The 23,338-nt window shown below is 21.3% G+C and overlaps 1 protein-coding gene across 1 annotated transcript in view; it reads right to left on the bottom strand.

The window, feature by feature from the left end:
* The window catches only part of LOC145259209 (cubilin-like), a 217,986-nt gene that overhangs the window by 39,928 nt on the left and 154,720 nt on the right, over positions 1-23,338 (bottom strand). Inside the window, exon 19 of the mRNA XM_080117044.1 lies at positions 21,506-21,630. Within this exon, the coding sequence (XP_079973170.1) occupies positions 21,506-21,630 (125 nt within the window). The remainder of the gene's footprint in view (positions 1-21,505; positions 21,631-23,338) is intronic.

Here is a 23,338-nt window from a genome sequence, read left to right as displayed (position 1 = left end):
TAATGAAAAAACTTGTATTATCTATATAATAATGAAAAACTTGTATTATCTATATAATAATGAAAACACTTGTATTATCTATGTAATAATGAAAAAACTTGCATTATCTATATAATAATGAAAAAAATTGTATTATCTATGTAATAATGAAAAAAATTGTATTATCTATGTAATAATGAAAAAAACATGTATTATCTATGTAATAATGAAAACCTTGTATTATCTATATAATAATGAAAAAACTTGTATTATCTACGTAATAATCAAAAAACTTGTATTATCTATATAATAATGAAAAAACTTGTATTATCTATATAATAATGAAAAAACTTGTATTATCTATGTAATAATGAAAAAACTTGTATTATCTATATAATAATGAAAAAACTTTTATTATCTATATAATAATGAAAAAACTTGTATTACCTATGTAATAATTAAAAAAATTGTATTATCTATATAATAATGAAAAAACTTGTATTATCTATATAATAATGAAAAAACTTGTATTATCTATATAATAATGAAAAAAACTTGTATTATCTATATAATAATGAAAAAACTTGTATTATCTATATAATAATGAAAAAACTTTTATTATCTATATAATAATGAAAAAACTTGTATTATCTATGTAATAATGAAAAAACTTGTATTATCTATATAATAATGAAAAAACTTGTATTATCTATATAATAATGAAAAAACTTGTATTATCTATATAATAATGAAAAAAACTTGTATTATCTATATATTAATGAAAAAACTTGTATTATCTATATAATAATGAAAAAACTTGTATTATCTATATAATAATGAAAAAACTTGTATTATCTATATAATAATGAAAAAACTTGTATTATCTATGTAATAATGAAAAAACTTGTATTATCTATGTAATAATGAAAAAACTTGTATTATCTATATAATAATTAAAAAAGTAGTATTATCTATATAATAATGAAAAAACTTGTATTACCTATATAATAATAAAAAAACTGGTATTATCTATATAATAATAAAAAAAATTGTATTATCTATATAATAATGAAAAAACTTGTATTATCTATATAATAATGAAAAAACTTGTATTATCTATGTAATAATGAAAAAACTTGTATTATCTATATAATAATGAAAAAACTTGTATTATCTATGTAATAATGAAAAAACTTGTATTATCTATGTAATAATGAAAAAACTTGTATTATCTGTATAATAATTAAAAAAGTAGTATTATCTATATAATAATGAAAAAACTTGTATTATCTATATAATAATGAAAAAACTTGTATTTTCTATATAATAATGAAAAAACTTGTATTATCTATATAATAATGAAAAAACTGGTATTATCTATATAATAATGAAACAAGTAGTATTATCTATATAATAATTAAAAACTTGTATTATCTATATAATAATGAAAAAAATTGTATTATCTATATAATAATGAAAAAAAACTGGTAGTATCTATATAATAATGCAAAAATTCTATTATCTATATAATAATTAAAAAACTTGTATTATCTATATAATAATGAAAAAACTTGTATTATCTATATAATAATGAAAAAACTTGTATTATCTATATAATAATGAAAAAACTTGTATTATCTATATAATAATGAAAAAACTTGTATTATCTGTATAATAATGAAAAAAACTTGTATTATCTATATAATAATGAAAAAACTTGTATTATCTATATAATAATGAAAAAACTTGTATTATATATGTAATAATGAAAAAACTTGTATTACCTATGTAATAATGAAAAAACTTGTATTATCTATGTAATAATGAAAAAACTGGTATTATCTATATAATAATGAAAAAACTTGTATTATCTATATAATAATGAAAAACTTGTATTATCTATATAATAATGAAAACACTTGTATTATCTATGTAATAATGAAAAAACTTGCATTATCTATATAATAATGAAAAAAATTGTATTATCTATGTAATAATGAAAAAAATTGTATTATCTATGTAATAATGAAAAAAACATGTATTATCTATATAATAATGAACAAAATTGTATTATCTATATAATAACGAAAAAAGTAGTATTATCTATATAATAATGAAAAAATTTGCATTATCTATATAATAATGAAAAAATTTGTATTATCTATATAATAATGAAAAACTTGTATTATCTATATAATAATGAAAAAACTTGTATTATCTATATAATAATGGAAAATCTGGTATTATCTATATTATAATGAAAAAGCTTGTATTATCTATATAATAATGAAAAAACTTGTATTATCTATATAATAATGAAAAAACTTGTATTATCTATATAATAATGAAAACACTTGTATTATCTATATAATAATGAAATAACTTGTATTATCTATGTAATAATGAAAAAACTTGTATTATCTATATAATAATGAAAAAACTTGTATTATCTATATAATAATGAAAAAACTTGTATTATCTATATAATAATGAAAAAACTTGTATTATCTATGTAATAATGAAAAAACTTGTATTATCTATATAATAATGAAAACACTTGTATTATCTATATAATAATGAAATAACTTGTATTATCTATGTAATAATGAAAAAACTTGTATTATCTATATAATAATGAAAAAACTTGTATTATCTATATAATAATTAAAAAACTTGTATTATCTATATAATAATGGAAAAAACTTGTATTATCTATATAATAATGAAAAAACTTGTATTATCTATATAATAATGAAAAAAAAACTGGTATTATCTATATAATAATGAAAAAATTGTATAGTCTATATAATAATGACACAACTTGTATTATCTATATAATAATGAAAAAACTTGTATTATCTATATAATAATAAAAACCATTTATAATCTATATAATAATGAAAAAAAAATTGTATTATCTATATAATAATGAAAACAAACTGGTAGTATCTATATAATAATGAAAGAATTGTATTATCTATATAATAATGAAAAAACTGGTATTATCTATATAATAATGAAAAAACTTGTATTATCTATATAATAATGCTAAACTTGTATTATCTATATAATAATGAAAAAACGTGTATTATCTATATAATAATGAAAAAACGTGTATTATCTATATAATAATGAAAAAAATTGTATTATCTATGTAATAATGAAAAAGCGTGTATTATCTATATAATAATGAAACCACTTGTATTATCTATATAATAATGAAAACTCTTGTATTATCTATATAATAATGAAAAAAAAAGTATTATCTATATAATAATGAAAAAAACTTGTATTATCTATATAATAATGAAAAAACTTGTATTATCTATATAATAATAAAAAAAAAACTGGTAGTATCTATATAATAATGAAACAACTTGTATTACCTATATAATAATGAAAAAAACTGGTATTATCTATATAACAATGAAAAAATTGTATAGTCTATATAATAATGAAAAAACTTGTATTATCTATATAATAATGAAAAAAGTAGTATTATCTATATAATAATTAAAAACTTGTATTATCTATATAATAATGAAAAAAAATTAATATTACCTATAAAATAATAAAAAAAAACTGGTAGTATCTATATAATAATGAAAAAATTGTATTATCTATATAATAATGAAAAAACTGGTATTATCTATATAATAATGAAAATACTTGTATTATCTATATAATAATGAAAAACTTGTATTATCTATATAATAATGAAAACACTTGTATTATCTATGTAATAATGAAAAAACTTGCATTATCTATATAATAATGAAAAAAATTGTATTATCTATGTAATAATGAAAAAAATTGTATTATCTATGTAATAATGAAAAAAACATGTATTATCTATGTAATAATGAAAACCTTGTATTATCTATATAATAATGAAAAAACTTGTATTATCTATGTAATAATGAAAAAACTTGTATTATCTATATAATAATGAAAAAACTTGTATTATCTATATAATAATGAAAAAACTTGTATTATCTATGTAATAATGAAAAAACTTGTATTATCTATATAATAATGAAAAAACTTTTATTATCTATATAATAATGAAAAAACTTGTATTATCTATGTAATAATTAAAAAAATTGTATTATCTATATAATAATGAAAAAACTTGTATTATCTATATAATAATGAAAAAACTTGTATTATCTATATAATAATGAAAAAAACTTGTATTATCTATATAATAATGAAAAAACTTGTATTATCTATATAATAATGAAAAAACTTTTATTATCTATATAATAATGAAAAAACTTGTATTATCTATGTAATAATGAAAAAACTTGTATTATCTATATAATAATGAAAAAACTTGTATTATCTATATAATAATGAAAAAACTTGTATTATCTATATAATAATGAAAAAAACTTGTATTATCTATATAATAATGAAAAAACTTGTATTATCTATATAATAATGAAAAAACTTGTATTAGCTATATAATAATGAAAAAACTTGTATTATCTATATAATAATGAAAAAACTTGTATTATCTATATAATAATGAAAAAACTTGTATTATCTATGTAATAATGAAAAAACTTGTATTATCTATGTAATAATGAAAAAACTTGTATTATCTATATAATAATTAAAAAAGTAGTATTATCTATATAATAATGAAAAAACTTGTATTACCTATATAATAATAAAAAAACTGGTATTATCTATATAATAAAAAAAAAAATTGTATTATCTATATAATAATGAAAAAACTTGTATTATCTATATAATAATGAAAAAACTTGTATTATCTATGTAATAATGAAAAAACTTGTATTATCTATATAATAATGAAAAAACTTGTATTATCTATGTAATAATGAAAAAACTTGTATTATCTATGTAATAATGAAAAAACTTGTATTATCTGTATAATAATTAAAAAAGTAGTATTATCTATATAATAATGAAAAAACTTGTATTATCTATATAATAATGAAAAAACTTGTATTTTCTATATAATAATGAAAAAACTTGTATTATCTATATAATAATGAAAAAACTGGTATTATCTATATAATAATGAAAAAAAACTGGTATTATCTATATAATAATGAAAAAATTGTATAGTCTATATAATAATGAAAAAACTGGTATTATCTATATAATAATGAAACAAGTAGTATTATCTATATAATAATTAAAAACTTGTATTATCTATATAATAATGAAAAGAATTGTATTATCTATATAATAATGAAAAAAAACTGGTAGTATCTATATAATAATGCAAAAATTGTATTATCTATATAATAATTAAAAAACTTGTATTATCTATATAATAATGAAAAAACTTGTATTATCTATATAATAATGAAAAAACTTGTATTATCTATATAATAATGAAAAAACTTGTATTATCTATATAATAATGAAAAAACTTGTATTATCTGTATAATAATGAAAAAAACTTGTATTATCTATATAATAATGAAAAAACTTGTATTATATATGTAATAATGAAAAAACTTGTATTACCTATGTAATAATGAAAAAACTTGTATTATCTATGTAATAATGAAAAAACTGGTATTATCTATATAATAATGAAAAAACTTGTATTATCTATATAATAATGAAAAACTTGTATTATCTATATAATAATGAAAACACTTGTATTATCTATGTAATAATGAAAAAACTTGCATTATCTATATAATAATGAAAAAAATTGTATTATCTATGTAATAATGAAAAAAATTGTATTATCTATGTAATAATAAAAAAACATGTATTATCTATATAATAATGAACAAAATTGTATTATCTATATAATAACGAAAAAAGTAGTATTATCTATATAATAATGAAAAAATTTGCATTATCTATATAATAATGAAAAAATTTGTATTATCTATATAATAATGAAAAAACTTGTATTATCTATATAATAATGAAAAAACTTGTATTATCTATATAATAATGGAAAATCTGGTATTATCTATATTATAATGAAAAAGCTTGTATTATCTATATAATAATGAAAAAACTTGTATTATCTATATAATAATGAAAAAACTTGTATTATCTATATAATAATGAAAACACTTGTATTATCTATATAATAATGAAATAACTTGTATTATCTATGTAATAATGAAAAAACTTGTATTATCTATATAATAATGAAAAAACTTGTATTATCTATATAATAATGAAAAAACTTGTATTATCTATATAATAATGAAAAAACTTGTATTATCTATGTAATAATGAAAAAACTTGTATTATCTATATAATAATGAAAACACTTGTATTATCTATATAATAATGAAATAACTTGTATTATCTATGTAATAATGAAAAAACTTGTATTATCTATATAATAATGAAAAAACTTGTATTATCTATATAATAATTAAAAAACTTGTATTATCTATATAATAATGGAAAAAACTTGTATTATCTATATAATAATGAAAAAACTTGTATTATCTATATAATAATGAAAAAAAAACTGGTATTATCTATATAATAATGAAAACTTGTATAGTCTATATAATAATGACACAACTTGTATTATCTATATAATAATGAAAAAACTTGTATTATCTATATAATAATAAAAACCATTTATAATCTATATAATAATGAAAAAAAAATTGTATTATCTATATAATAATGAAAACAAACTGGTAGTATCTATATAATAATGAAAGAATTGTATTATCTATATAATAATGAAAAAACTGGTATTATCTATATAATAATGAAAAAACTTGTATTATCTATATAATAATGCTAAACTTGTATTATCTATATAATAATGAAAAAACGTGTATTATCTATATAATAATGAAAAAACGTGTATTATCTATATAATAATGAAAAAAATTGTATTATCTATGTAATAATGAAAAAGCGTGTATTATCTATATAATAATGAAACCACTTGTATTATCTATATAATAATGAAAACTCTGGTATTATCTATATAATAATGAAAAAAAAAGTATTATCTATATAATAATGAAAAAAACTTGTATTATCTATATAATAATGAAAAAACTTGTATTATCTATATAATAATGAAAAAAAACTGGTAGTATCTATATAATAATGAAAAAACTTGTATTACCTATATAATAATGAAAAAAACTGGTAATATCTATATAACAATGAAAAAATTGTATAGTCTATATAATAATGAAAAAACTTGTATTATCTATATAATAATGAAAAAAGTAGTATTATCTATATAATAATTAAAAACTTGTATTATCTATATAATAATGAAAAAAAATTAATATTACCTATATAATAATGAAAAAAAACTGGTAGTATCTATATAATAATGAAAAAATTGTATTATCTATATAATAATTAAAAAACTTGTATTATCTATATCATAATGAAAAACTTGTATTATCTATATAATAATGAAAACACTTGTATTATCTATGTAATAATGAAAAAACTTGCATTATCTATATAATAATGAAAAAACTTGCATTATCTATATAATAATGAAAAAAATTGTATTATCTATGTAATAATGAAAAAAATTGTATTATCTATGTAATAATGAAAAAAACATGTATTATCTATGTAATAATGAAAACCTTGTATTATCTATATAATAATGAAAAAACTTGTATTATCTATGTAATAATGAAAAAACTTGTATTATCTATATAATAATGAAAAAACTTGTATTATCTATATAATAATGAAAAAACTTGTATTATCTATGTAATAATGAAAAAACTTGTATTATCTATATAATAATGAAAAAACTTTTATTATCTATATAATAATGAAAAAACTTGTATTATCTATGTAATAATTAACAAAATTGTATTATCTATATAATAATGAAAAAACTTGTATTATCTATATAATAATGAAAAAACTTGTATTATCTATATAATAATGAAAAAAACTTGTATTATCTATATAATAATGAAAAAACTTGTATTATCTATATAATAATGAAAAAACTTTTATTATCTATATAATAATGAAAAAACTTGTATTATCTATGTAATAATGAAAAAACTTGTATTATCTATATAATAATGAAAAAACTTGTATTATCTATATAATAATGAAAAAACTTGTATTATCTATATAATAATGAAAAAAACTTGTATTATCTATATAATAATGAAAAAACTTGTATTATCTATATAATAATGAAAAAACTTGTATTAGCTATATAATAATGAAAAAACTTGTATTATCTATATAATAATGAAAAAACTTGTATTATCTATATAATAATGAAAAAACTTGTATTATCTATGTAATAATGAAAAAACTTGTATTATCTATGTAATAATGAAAAAACTTGTATTATCTATATAATAATTAAAAAAGTAGTATTATCTATATAATAATGAAAAAACTTGTATTACCTATATAATAATAAAAAAACTGGTATTATCTATATAATAATAAAAAAAATTGTATTATCTATATAATAATGAAAAAACTTGTATTATCTATATAATAATGAAAAAACTTGTATTATCTATGTAATAATGAAAAAACTTGTATTATCTATATAATAATGAAAAAACTTGTATTATCTATGTAATAATGAAAAAACTTGTATTATCTATGTAATAATGAAAAAACTTGTATTATCTGTATAATAATTAAAAAAGTAGTATTATCTATATAATAATGAAAAAACTTGTATTATCTATATAATAATGAAAAAACTTGTATTTTCTATATAATAATGAAAAAACTTGTATTATCTATATAATAATGAAAAAACTGGTATTATCTATATAATAATGAAAAAAAACTGGTATTATCTATATAATAATGAAAAAATTGTATAGTCTATATAATAATGAAAAAACTGGTATTATCTATATAATAATGAAACAAGTAGTATTATCTATATAATAATTAAAAACTTGTATTATCTATATAATAATGAAAAAAATTGTATTATCTATATAATAATGAAAAAAAACTGGTAGTATCTATATAATAATGCAAAAATTGTATTATCTATATAATAATTAAAAAACTTGTATTATCTATATAATAATGAAAAAACTTGTATTATCTATATAATAATGAAAAAACTTGTATTATCTATATAATAATGAAAAAACTTGTATTATCTATATAATAATGAAAAAACTTGTATTATATATGTAATAATGAAAAAACTTGTATTACCTATGTAATAATGAAAAAACTTGTATTATCTATGTAATAATGAAAAAACTGGTATTATCTATATAATAATGAAAAAACTTGTATTATCTATATAATAATGAAAAACTTGTATTATCTATATAATAATGAAAACACTTGTATTATCTATGTAATAATGAAAAAACTTGCATTATCTATATAATAATGAAAAAAATTGTATTATCTATGTAATAATGAAAAAAATTGTATTATCTATGTAATAATGAAAAAAACATGTATTATCTATATAATAATGAACAAAATTGTATTATCTATATAATAACGAAAAAAGTAGTATTATCTATATAATAATGAAAAAATTTGCATTATCTATATAATAATGAAAAAATTTGTATTATCTATATAATAATGAAAAAACTTGTATTATCTATATAATAATGAAAAAACTTGTATTATCTATATAATAATGGAAAATCTGGTATTATCTATATTATAATGAAAAAGCTTGTATTATCTATATAATAATGAAAAAACTTGTATTATCTATATAATAATGAAAAAACTTGTATTATCTATATAATAATGAAAAAACTTGTATTATCTATATAATAATGAAAAAACTTGTATTATCTATGTAATAATGAAAAAACTTGTATTATCTATATAATAATGAAAACACTTGTATTATCTATATAATAATGAAATAACTTGTATTATCTATGTAATAATGAAAAAACTTGTATTATCTATATAATAATGAAAAAATTGTATAGTCTATATAATAATGACACAACTTGTATTATCTATATAATAATGAAAAAACTTGTATTATCTATATAATAATAAAAACCATTTATAATCTATATAATAATGAAAAAAAAATTGTATTATCTATATAATAATGAAAACAAACTGGTAGTATCTATATAATAATGAAAGAATTGTATTATCTATATAATAATGAAAAAACTGGTATTATCTATATAATAATGAAAAAACTTGTATTATCTATATAATAATGCTAAACTTGTATTATCTATATAATAATGAAAAAACGTGTATTATCTATATAATAATGAAAAAACGTGTATTATCTATATAATAATGAAAAAAATTGTATTATCTATGTAATAATGAAAAAGCGTGTATTATCTATATAATAATGAAACCACTTGTATTATCTATATAATAATGAAAACTCTGGTATTATCTATATAATAATGAAAAAAAAAGTATTATCTATATAATAATGAAAAAAACTTGTATTATCTATATAATAATGAAAAAACTTGTATTATCTATATAATAATGAAAAAAAACTGGTAGTATCTATATAATAATGAAAAAACTTGTATTACCTATATAATAATGAAAAAAACTGGTAATATCTATATAACAATGAAAAAATTGTATAGTCTATATAATAATGAAAAAACTTGTATTATCTATATAATAATGAAAAAAGTAGTATTATCTATATAATAATTAAAAACTTGTATTATCTATATAATAATGAAAAAAAATTAATATTACCTATATAATAATGAAAAAAAACTGGTAGTATCTATATAATAATGAAAAAATTGTATTATCTATATAATAATTAAAAAACTTGTATTATCTATATCATAATGAAAAACTTGTATTATCTATATAATAATGAAAACACTTGTATTATCTATGTAATAATGAAAAAACTTGCATTATCTATATAATAATGAAAAAACTTGTATTATCTATATAATAATGAAAAAAGTTGTATTATCTATATAATAATGAAAACACTTGTATTATCTATATAATAATGAAATAACTTGTATTATCTATGTAATAATAAAAAAACTTGTATTATCTATATAAAAATGAAAAAACTTGTATTATCTATATAATAATGAAAAAACTTGTATTATCTATATAATAATGAAAACACTTGTATTATCTATATAATAATGAAATAACTTGTATTATCTATGTAATAATGAAAAAACTTGTATTATCTATATAATAATGAAAAAACTTGTATTATCTATATAATAATTAAAAAACTTGTATTATCTATATAATAATGGAAAAAACTTGTATTATCTATATAATAATGAAAAAACTTGTATTATCTATATAATAATGAAAAAAAACTGGTATTATCTATATAACAATGAAAAAATTGTATAGTCTATATAATAATGACACAACTTGTATTATCTATATAATAATGAAAAAACTTGTATTATCTATATAATAATAAAAACCATTTATAAGCTATATAATTATGAAAAAAAATTGTATTATCTATATAATAATGAAAACAAACTGGTAGTATCTATATAATAATGAAAGAATTGTATTATCTATATAATAATGAAAAAACTGGTATTATCTATATAATAATGAAAAAACTTGTATTATCTATATAATAATGCTAAACTTGTATTATCTATATAATAATGAAAAAACGTGTATTATCTATATAATAATGAAAAAACGTGTATTATCTATATAATAATGAAAAAAATTGTATTATCTATGTAATAATGAAAAAGCGTGTATTATCTATATAATAATGAAACCACTTGTATTATCTATATAATAATGAAAACTCTGGTATTATCTATATAATAATGAAAAAAAAAGTATTATCTATATAATAATGAAAAAAACCTGTATTATCTATATAATAATGAAAAAACTTGTATTATCTATATAATAATGAAAAAAAACTGGTAGTATCTATATAATAATGAAAAAACTTGTATTACCTATATAATAATGAAAAAAACTGGTAATATCTATATAACAATGAAAAAATTGTATAGTCTATATAATAATGAAAAAACTTGTATTATCTATATAATAATGAAAAAAGTAGTATTATCTATATAATAATTAAAAACTTGTATTATCTATATAATAATGAAAAAAAATTAATATTACCTATATAATAATGAAAAAAAACTGGTAGTATCTATATAATAATGAAAAAATTGTATTATCTATATAATAATTAAAAAACTTGTATTATCTATATCATAATGAAAAACTTGTATTATCTATATAATAATGAAAACACTTGTATTATCTATGTAATAATGAAAAAACTTGCATTATCTATATAATAATGAAAAAACTTGTATTATCTATGTAATAATGAAAAAACTTGTAATATCTATGTAATAATGAAAAAAACATGTATTATCTATATAATAATGAAAAACTTGTATTATCTATATAATAATGAAAAAACAACTGGTATTATCTATATAATAATGAAAAAATTGTATAGTCTATATAATAATGACACAACTTGTATTATCTATATAATAATGAAAAAACTTGTATTATCTATATAATAATAAAAACCATTTATAATCTATATAATAATGAAAAAAAAATTGTATTATCTATATAATAATGAAAACAAACTGGTAGTATCTATATAATAATGAAAGAATTGTATTATCTATATAATAATGAAAAAACTGGTATTATCTATATAATAATTAAAAAACTTGTATTATCTATATAATAATGCTAAACTTGTATTATCTATATAATAATGAAAAAACGTGTATTATCTATATAATAATGAAAAAACGTGTATTATCTATATAACAATGAAAAAAATTGTATTATCTATGTAATAATGAAAAAGCGTGTATTATCTATATAATAATGAAACCACTTGTATTATCTATATAATAATGAAAACTCTGGTATCATCTATATAATAATGAAAAAAAAAGTATTATCTATATAATAATGAAAAAAACTTGTATTATCTATATAATAATGAAAAAACTTGTATTATCTATATAATAATGAAAAAAAACTGGTAGTATCTATATAATAATGAAAAAACTTGCATTACCTATATAATAATGAAAAAAACTGGTATTATCTATATAACAATGAAAAAATTGTATAGTCTATATAATAATGAAAAAACTTGTATTATCTATATAATAATGAAAAAAGTAGTATTATCTATATAATAATTAAAAACTTGTATTATCTATATAATAATGAAAAAAAATTAATATTACCTATATAATAATGAAAAAAAACTGGTAGTATCTATATAATAATGAAAAAATTGTATTATCTATATAATAATGAAAACACTGGTATTATCTATATAATAATGAAAAAACTTGTATTATCTATATCATAATGAAAAAACTTGTATTATCTATATAATAATGAAAAAACTTGTATCATCTATATAATAATGAAAAAACTTGTATTATCTATATAATAATGAAAAAACTTGTATTATCTATGTAATAATGAAAAACCTTGTATTATCTATATAATAATGAAAAAACATTTATTATCTATATAATAATGAAAAAACTTGTATTATCTATGTAATAATGAAAAAACTTGTATTATCTATATAATAATGAAAAAACTTGTATTATCTATATAATAATGAAAAAACTTGTATTATCTATGTAATAATGAAAAAACTTGTATTATCTATATAATAATGAAAAAACTTTTATTATCTATATAATAATGAAAAAACTTGTATTATCTATGTAATAATTAAAAAAATTGTATTATCTATATAATAATGAAAAAACTTGTATTATCTATATAATAATGAAAAAACTTGTATTATCTATATAATAATGAAAAAAACTTGTATTATCTATATAATAATGAAAAAACTTGTATTATCTATATAATAATGAAAAAACTTGTATTATCTATATAATAATGAAAAAACTTGTATTATCTATATAATAATGAAAAAACTTGTATTATCTATATAATAATGAAAAAACTTGTATTATCTATATAATAATGAAAAAACTTGTATTATCATGTAATAATGAAAAAACTTGTATTATCTATGTAATAATGAAAAAACTTGTATTATCTATGTAATAATGAAAAAAGTAGTATTATCTATATAATAATGAAAAAACTTGTATTATCTATATAATAATGAAAAAAGTAGTATTATCTATATAATAATTAAAAACTTGTATTATCTATATAATAATGAAAAAAAATTAATATTACCTATATAATAATGAAAAAAAACTGGTAGTATCTATATAATAATGAAAAAATTGTATTATCTATATAATAATGAAAACACTGGTATTATCTATATAATAATGAAAAAACTTGTATTATCTATATCATAATGAAAAAACTTGTATTATCTATATAATAATGAAACAACTTGTATCATCTATATAATAATGAAAAAACTTGTATTATCTATATAATAATGAAAAAACTTGTATTATCTATGTAATAATGAAAAACCTTGTATTATCTATATAATAATGAAAAAACATTTATTATCTATATAATAATGAAAAAACTTGTATTATCTATGTAATAATGAAAAAACTTGTATTATCTATATAATAATGAAAAAACTTGTATTATCTATATAATAATGAAAAAACTTGTATTATCTATGTAATAATGAAAAAACTTGTATTATCTATATAATAATGAAAAAACTTTTATTATCTATATAATAATGAAAAAACTTGTATTATCTATGTAATAATTAAAAAAATTGTATTATCTATATAATAATGAAAAAACTTGTATTATCTATATAATAATGAAAAAACTTGTATTATCTATATAATAATGAAAAAAACTTGTATTATCTATATAATAATGAAAAAACTTGTATTATCTATATAATAATGAAAAAACTTGTATTATCTATATAATAATGAAAAAACTTGTATTATCTATATAATAATGAAAAAACTTGTATTATCTATATAATAATGAAAAAACTTGTATTATCTATATAATAATGAAAAAACTTGTATTATCATGTAATAATGAAAAAACTTGTATTATCTATGTAATAATGAAAAAACTTGTATTATCTATGTAATAATGAAAAAAGTAGTATTATCTATATAATAATGAAAAAACTTGTATTATCTATATAATAATGAAAAAACTGGTATTATCTATATAATAATGAAAAAACTGGTATTATCTATATAATAATGAAAAAAACTGGTATTATCTATATAATAATGAAAAAACTTGTATTATCTATATAATAATGAAAAAACTTGTATTATCTATATAATAATTAAAAAACTTGTATTATCTATATAATAATGAAAAAACTTGTATTATCTATATAATAGTGAAAAAACTTGTATTATCTATGTAATAATGAAAAAACTTGTATTATCTATGTAATAATGAACAAACTTGTATTATCTGTATAATAATTAAAAAAGTAGTATTATCTATATAATAATGAAAAAACTTGTATTATCTATATAATAATGAAAAAACTTGTATTTTCTATATAATAATGAAAAAACTTGTATTATCTATATAATAATGAAAAAACTTGTATTATCTATATAATAATGAAAAAACTTGTATTATCTATATAATAATGAAAAAACTTGTATTATCTATATAATAATGAAAAAAAAAACTGGTATTATCTATATAATAATGAAAAAATTGTATAGTCTATATAATAATGAAAAAACTTGTATTATCTATATAATAATGAAAAAAGTAGTATTATCTATATAATAATTAAAAACTTGTATTATCTATATAATAATGAAAAAAAATTGTATTATCTATATAATAATGAAAAAAAACTGGTAGTATCTATATAATAATGAAAAAATTGTATTATCTATATAATAATGAAAAAACTTGTATTATCTATATAATAATGATAAAACTTGTATTATCTATATAATAATGAAAAAACTTGTATTATCTATATAATAATGAAAAAACTTGTATTATCTATATAATAATGAAAAAACTTGTATTATCTATATAATAATGAAAAAACTTGTATTATCTATATAATAATGAAAAAACTTGTATTATCTATATAATAATGAAAAAAACTGGTATTATCTATATAATAATGAAAAAACTTGTATTATCTATATAATAATGAAAAAACTTGTATTATCTATATAATAATGAAAAAACTTGTATTATCTATGTAATAATCAAAAAACTTGTATTATCTATATAATAATTAAAAAAGTAGTATTATCTATATAATAATGAAAAAACTTGTATTATCTATATAATAATGAAAAAACTTGTATTATCTATATAATAATGAAAAAACTTGTATTATATATGTAATAATGAAAAAACTTGTATTATCTATATAATAATGAAAAAACTTGTATTAACTATATAATAATGAAAAAACTTGTATTATCTATATAATAATGAAAAAACTTGTATTATCTATATAATAATGAAAAAACTTATATTATCTATGTAGTAATAAAAAATAATTTCATATTCATATGTACATTATCATCCTCTCTCCACTCATATTTCAGATCGGATCACTTCATCACTGAAAATGCAATGCAAAAAGTTTTTTTTTTTTTTAAATTTATCTGATGTTTTTTGTTGAACACAAAACTCGAAATGAAATGTGCAAGCAGTCTATTATTTAGAAAGTGCTGGGAAGATCTTACTCCCCCCCATTTCATAATCCAATGAAATTATTCTAAATAAAAGACGATTTAGTTATTTATATATAAAAAAAATGATTTGTCAATTTTAGGTAGAACGACCTCTAGAGCGAATGTGGTATTATGGTGACTGGATCCTAACTAGTAAAAACATAGACAATTCTTTAAGTAGAGTAACAAGGATGACCACAGACCCCCTTGCCCCGTCCCCATTTTAAGTTACCTTGAGCTTAATTTATTTTATGATTATGTTTATTGTAAAATTTTCTAAAATGAATAAATTTTTCAAAGTGTTGTATCTATTGTGCCTAAAGATGGTGCAATCATATCGTGGGGTCTGTGTTCACACCGAACGGCCATGAAATGTAGATATGTCAAAAACTCTTATTGAGTTTTGGAAATAGATTCCCCCTCTTCCATAACTAGATATATTCTCAAACTACATTTTTACGCATAAATGTTGTCATGCTTTTAAGCACAGCAGCCCCGTGACTCTCACTTCCCTTATTTCGTCCTTTAGTCTCCATATTTCATGAGCAATGTTTTTGACAAAGGGGGAAGAATTGCTGTTTTCTGGGTCACAATCTATCTGTCTAACATGTATCATTGGCCAGTTGCCAAGGTCGCTGGAAAAATGGTGGGATCCTTCTACCGCTTCAGTAGATATCTCACCACTCATGCAATTCTCTACCTATATAAGAGCCAGGTATGTTCAAGGATGGAATACTGTTGCCACATATGGACAGGAGCTGCTAGAAATATCTTATCCTGCCTTGACAGAGTTCAAAATAGACTTTGTATCCTAGTGGAGGATGCCCTTTTCTCTTCCCTGCAACCTCTTTCCCACAGAAGAGACGTTGAGAGCCTGTCTCTGCTTTATCATTATTTTCATGACAAGTGCTCGTCTGAGCTCCAATCTATGGTTCACCTCTCGCCAAACCTTCATGAAAAACACCCGTCTAGCTGAAACCACTATCAATAATTTCCCCCACTCTTTATCTGTGCCTAAACCTAAACATAGATTCCATGAACAAAGCTTCTTTCTTAGAACAGCATTCCTGTGGAACTCCCTTCCATTTGCCTGCTTTCCAGCTGATTATAATTTGGTCGCCTTCAAGTCCAATGTAAACAAGTTCTTAATGAACTGCCCTCTTAAGTAATCCAATTTATCAAATTTTTACTACTATGATATTTTCCCATTGACTAACGTACACTCATTAACCCTTATCCTCGAGTGGCCTCTAGGTCTTGATAAGTTGTGACTCTTATGAAAAAAAAAGTTGTATGTATCAATTTTTTTTAGTTCCTTATATCAAATAGTTTCATGTATTGTCTGGGGAGATTTCCTATTAAAAAAAAGTACAACAAATGAAAGTAACAATTGCAGATTTTCATGGGTCCCACTTGTTTGGAATTTTCGGACTACTATTCTCATCTTGGATATTATCTTAATTACGTTTCGGCCGATGTAACTTCTGACCTTCTTCAGTAACATATTTTCTGAGGAATGTTGAGGTCAAACTTGGGGATCTATGTTGAATGTTCGCCATGTGGACTTATGCCGCAATAAATAATGGTCTTGAGTTCTTAACGACAGTCTTCTGGAGCCTGAAGGTTCGATCCTTACTATAGACGATCATAACCAAGAATAACATAAAAGTTACTTAACACCGCTACCTGGTCATGGCTGATGGAACGAGAACAACCTAGCTTCATAGATTAAGTAAAGGGTTCAGTTTTAAATTCTCTATAGGTTCCCGAGTTCGAGGTAAAGATCCCCAATTTCAAAAAGATGTACCTGAAGAAGGTTGGAGGTTAGTGTAGTCAAAATATCACCTAAGCTGAGAACAGTAGTCTAAAGAAATCGAAGTCATATAAATTGTATTTATAGACTTTTGATTTTTTTTATGGAAATAGCTCGAGACAAGGCCTGAAGCCACTTGATGTAAGTAGATAAAAATTTTTTTTTTAATAATTCAGCATCAAAAACCAATGAGAAGTAAGTAAAATGAACCAGAAAACAGCAGTTCTTCTCTCTTTGGCAGAAACACCACTCATTGAATGTGAGGACTAAAGGACAAAATAAGGGGATCAATTAATAGGACATTACAGACAAAGGCATGAAAAATAAATACATAAAGATAGATTGCGTTTCAAATTATAGGGTGGTCCTTAAAAATGCTACTTATGGAATTGTTAATAAAATTGACTAGCCTTCCTGTAATCCATCTATATTTGATACACATTAAATTCCATCTATGACTTACTTGCCCACCAAGTTTCAGTCATTATTGTCCAGCAGTTTTTGTGTTGTTGCCATTAAAAGCATGGTGAGCTATACTAAAACATGAGTAACCAACATAAAAAGTCTCTTATAGGGAAGAAAGAACCTATCTAAAAACACATACTGTCAGTTGTTTTGTAGCTCATATAATCAAGTCTCTTTTAACAAAAAGTAGAATTTATATACTAACTAGCAGGGGTACCTGGCGTTGCCCGGGTGTGGTAAGGTGTGTGTGTGTGTGTGTGTGTGTGTGTGTGTGTGTGTGTGTGTGTGTGTGTGTGTGTGTGTGCGCTTGCGGGGGGGGGGTAAATAAAAACAAAATGGAAAATAAAGAATAAGCGAACGTAATAACCTTGTTTAAATATTATAACTTTTTTTTTAAATCGAAAAAAAACCAAAAAAAACAGCGAATGTGATGCAAAACAAAGAAAAAACGAACGAAAAAGAAATGGCATAAATGATCCCGTTTAAATGTTTGAACTCCTTAAAAAATTCGAGTAAAAAAAACAGCGAACGTGAAGGAAAAAAAAAAATAACGAACGTAAAAATGGCATTAAATAACCTCTGTTTCAATATTAAAACTTTAATAATCGAAAAAAAAAAAATATTTGATATCTAGGCTCGAACATGCAATCTTAAGATAACGACGCTGCCACTATAACGACTAGTCTATGATCGCGTGAGCGAAGTTAGGTCGGGTTTTTTTTATATTTAAACTAATTCAAGAAAGAACGTTTTTTGTGCATGCATGTTTGGCTACATTGTCATGAAGAAGCGATTTTTTGCTACCCCTCCCTATAGAAGAGTGCCCAGTTGAGGGTGAAGGAATTAATCTTTTTAGCCAATTTTTTGATATTTGTCGCCCGGAGGATCGCGCTTCAAAACAATATCAATTTTGTGAAAATCCGTTGCCTCTGTGGAAAGTTTTAGGCAGACATATAACCATACATACATGCATTTAAACAGATTTTTATCCTTTATATTATAGACTAGCCTGGGTGCCCGGCGTTGCCCGGGTGTTTGGAGATGTGTGTTGAGCCCCCCCCAAAAAAAAAAAAACACAAATAGGGGTAGTAGGCAAGAAGGCTCGAACCCGTACTGCGAAGGAGGAAAAGAACGTGTAAAAAAAGCGTGAAGTCCTTGCTGTTGCGCCCATCGCCAAACCGAAAGTGATGTAGGTTAAAATTAACACTAGCCAATCGAAAAGAGGGGATGACTTTCGAAAATATCGGCGAAAATAGCGACCCCTCCCTGTAGAAAAGTGCCCAGTTGAGGGTGAAGTTATCAATTTTTTTAGCCAATTTTTCGATATTTATTGTCCGAAGGGTCGCACTTCAAAACGATACCAATCTAGTGAAAATCCGTTGCCTCTGTCGAAAGTTTTAGGCATACATACATACATACATACATACATACATACATTTAAACAGACAGGTGAGATTTATATTATAGATATGACACTGCTACTTATGCAAATTGTCTTCCAGCTAGAATCATTCAACTATGAACAGCCAATTTGCAAAGTGGAGATAATTCAATCAATACACACAAAGCACAACTATCCACAAAGTAAATTTAACATTAGTCCACATTTTTGATACATCAACAAATTGAGGTAAATATTAAGATTGATGGCCTGTGCAATAAAATATTGTGTATACGCGATAAAAATGGTTTTATGCTTGTTTTTAAATATTATCAAATGAGGAGCCATTTTGATTTAAAATCTATTTAGTTATATGCATGTAATTTGATGAAAAACATGTTTGAAATGTGCAAATATAGATGTCATTTTGTAAAAATTAACATTTTTTCCACTTGATTAGACGCCATTTTGTAAATATCTCGATTATTCTGACATACACATTTTAAACATGTTTTTACTTCAGATTGCATGCGTAGTACTAAATGGATTTTAACTTGCAACGATTCATCATGTAGTGGGACCTGATGGCGGTCTAGTGGTTAATGACACAGACTGACCAGCTAGGTGTCTCAAGTTCGAGTCCAGTTCGTTCCACAAAAAATTACTTTCACTTAGAATGTTGCCAACCTTCATGTGGTCCCTTCCGTAATCCCCAATGTCTTTCTGGAAAGAATTCTGGCTAGAAAAATATCGGGGAAACCAATGCCAATAATATAATCTTCAGATTCGTACAATATGATGCTTATGTAATGATATAAAAAAGTAACATAAAAACATTTTTATCTCCTATGCACAATTTTTTTATCATCATTATTCTGTTTAGGCCATCAAGTTTAACATTTACCAAATGTATTATCAGAGTACCATTAACACCTAGCACACACACACACACAAAAAAAAATATGAGGTTGTTACATAAAATTAAAAAAAAAAATTATTTTTTAAAAAGTGAACAGTTGTGAAAAAAAAAATAATATTTTTAATATATAAATACACCTAGCAGCTGTTATCCAAATTTAAATTAATTACAGTTATTAGTTTTAAATGTACGACAACATTATGGAAATAATCCCTCGAACCAACACTTGCATGCAGCATCTCCATTTACAAACAAACAAACAAACAAACAAAAATGGTAATTTAAAATGACGTATCATATAAGAAGAGATATGCAAGTAAAGTGAGACTCACCATCGAAAACCTCCACATGTGCATCTTTACATCCGGGTTGGCTAAAAATGTCCGCGTAGACAATTCGCAACTGAATGATGTCTCCGGGGACAGAGGCTCTAATTCGCCATGAACAAGATGTAGAACTTTAAAAATAGAAAAGAAACGTAAAAAAAAAAAAAAAAAAATAATAATAATAATAAAAAAACAAAAAATAAAACGATTAAAATAAATAAGCAAAATTGGCTCATGTTTCTGAATTTTTGAGATGAGGATTGTATTATTTGGATTCTTCGGACTACTGCTCTCATCTTGAGTGTCCCACGTTCGAATCCAGTTTGTAGCACAAAAAATCACTTTCGCTTAAGACGTTGGCAACCTTCATGTGGTCCCTCTCATAAGCACTTGATACCTTTCTAAGAAAGAATTCTGACTACGAAAATATCGGGGGAACCAATGCCAATAATTCACACAATTATTATCAGTTTTAAATTCTAAAGATGAGCTTTAGTGTTATTCGCACAACGTTTCGATTTCTCTCTGTCTGAGATTCCATGCAGATTCTTGTGTATGACAGAAAGATTCCCTAAGTTTGACAAAATACGCCTGAAGAAGGAGGTTATATCATTCAATGCACTCAACATTATATGATTGCATAAAGTATCACCTGTTAATATGCTTGGGCATAGACAGAACACGGCTGATCTAGCTGAGTTTTTTTTTTTTTTTTTTTTACACAGTGATCACCACTTATCAAGGCCCGGAAGCCACTCAGGGATAAGGGTTATTGCAAGTACATTACGTTAGTGTGGAGATTTGATGAAGTGTTTAATTAAGGGGGCGGTTCATTAGGAATTTGTTAACATTGGACTTGAAGACATCCAAGTTGTAGTCCGGTGGGAAGCAGGCAGACGGAACAGAGTTCCACAGGCGTGCAGTTCTAAGAAAGAAGCTTTGTTCATGGAATCTGCGTTTTGATTTAGGCACAGACATAGAGTGGGGGAAATTTTTCACAGTGGATTCAGCTAGACGGGTGTTTTTCGTGAAAGATTGGCGAGGGGGGGACCAGAGATTGAAGTTCAGACGAGCACCTGCCATGGAAATAACGATAAAACAAGGATAGGCTCGCAACGTCTCTTCTGTGGGAGAAAGGTTGCAGGGTAGAGAAAAGGGCATCCCCCACTAAGCCACGAAGTCTATTTTGTACTCTGTCAAGGCAGGATAGGCTGTTTTTAGCAGCTCCTGCCCAGATATGGCAACAGTATTCCATCCTTAATCGAGTAAACCTCGATAAAACAATCCTGCTCTTCCCATGGATATCATTAGTTCTTGTGGCATCCAACGGAAGTGTGGTAGCGTCTCAGAGACCAGCGGTGTTGTTCGGATAACCATCATTCTGACAATGGATAAGCGTATTGCTCCAATCAGCAGAGAAATATGATGAGATAGTGTCTCGACAAAATACCCGTCCACTTAGGGAGGTTGGTATTAGGAAGAGCATCCAACCATAAAAATTTGCCTCAATCTCATCTGTCATGTCAAGCATGGTAGAAATTCTGACCCTCGGACACAGAGAAGAAACGGAAGTAAAACCGAGTCAGAAGAAGAGGAAGAGAACAGCAGTTCAAATAACACAAATAATACATAAAATTCCTATTACTGCCTCTCGCCGTGACTTAGTTTGCAATATATTGTAGTTTATGTTGCACTGTAGAGAACCTAATGTTGACTTTATAAAATCATTTTTTATATATACTGGCTTGCATTAAAGTTTGAAATGCAAAAGTCAAGTATCATGCTTCAATTGTGCTTTAAGCAGAAACATTCATTTCAAACATACCTCTATCAGATCAA

Source organism: Euprymna scolopes, chromosome 34 (genome assembly GCF_053919585.1).
Source record: "Euprymna scolopes isolate OS-2025 chromosome 34, ASM5391958v1, whole genome shotgun sequence".
Taxonomy (NCBI): Eukaryota; Metazoa; Mollusca; class Cephalopoda; order Sepiida; family Sepiolidae; genus Euprymna; species Euprymna scolopes.
Note: the sequence above shows the minus strand (reverse complement) of the source record. Positions and strands in the feature narration are given on the sequence as shown.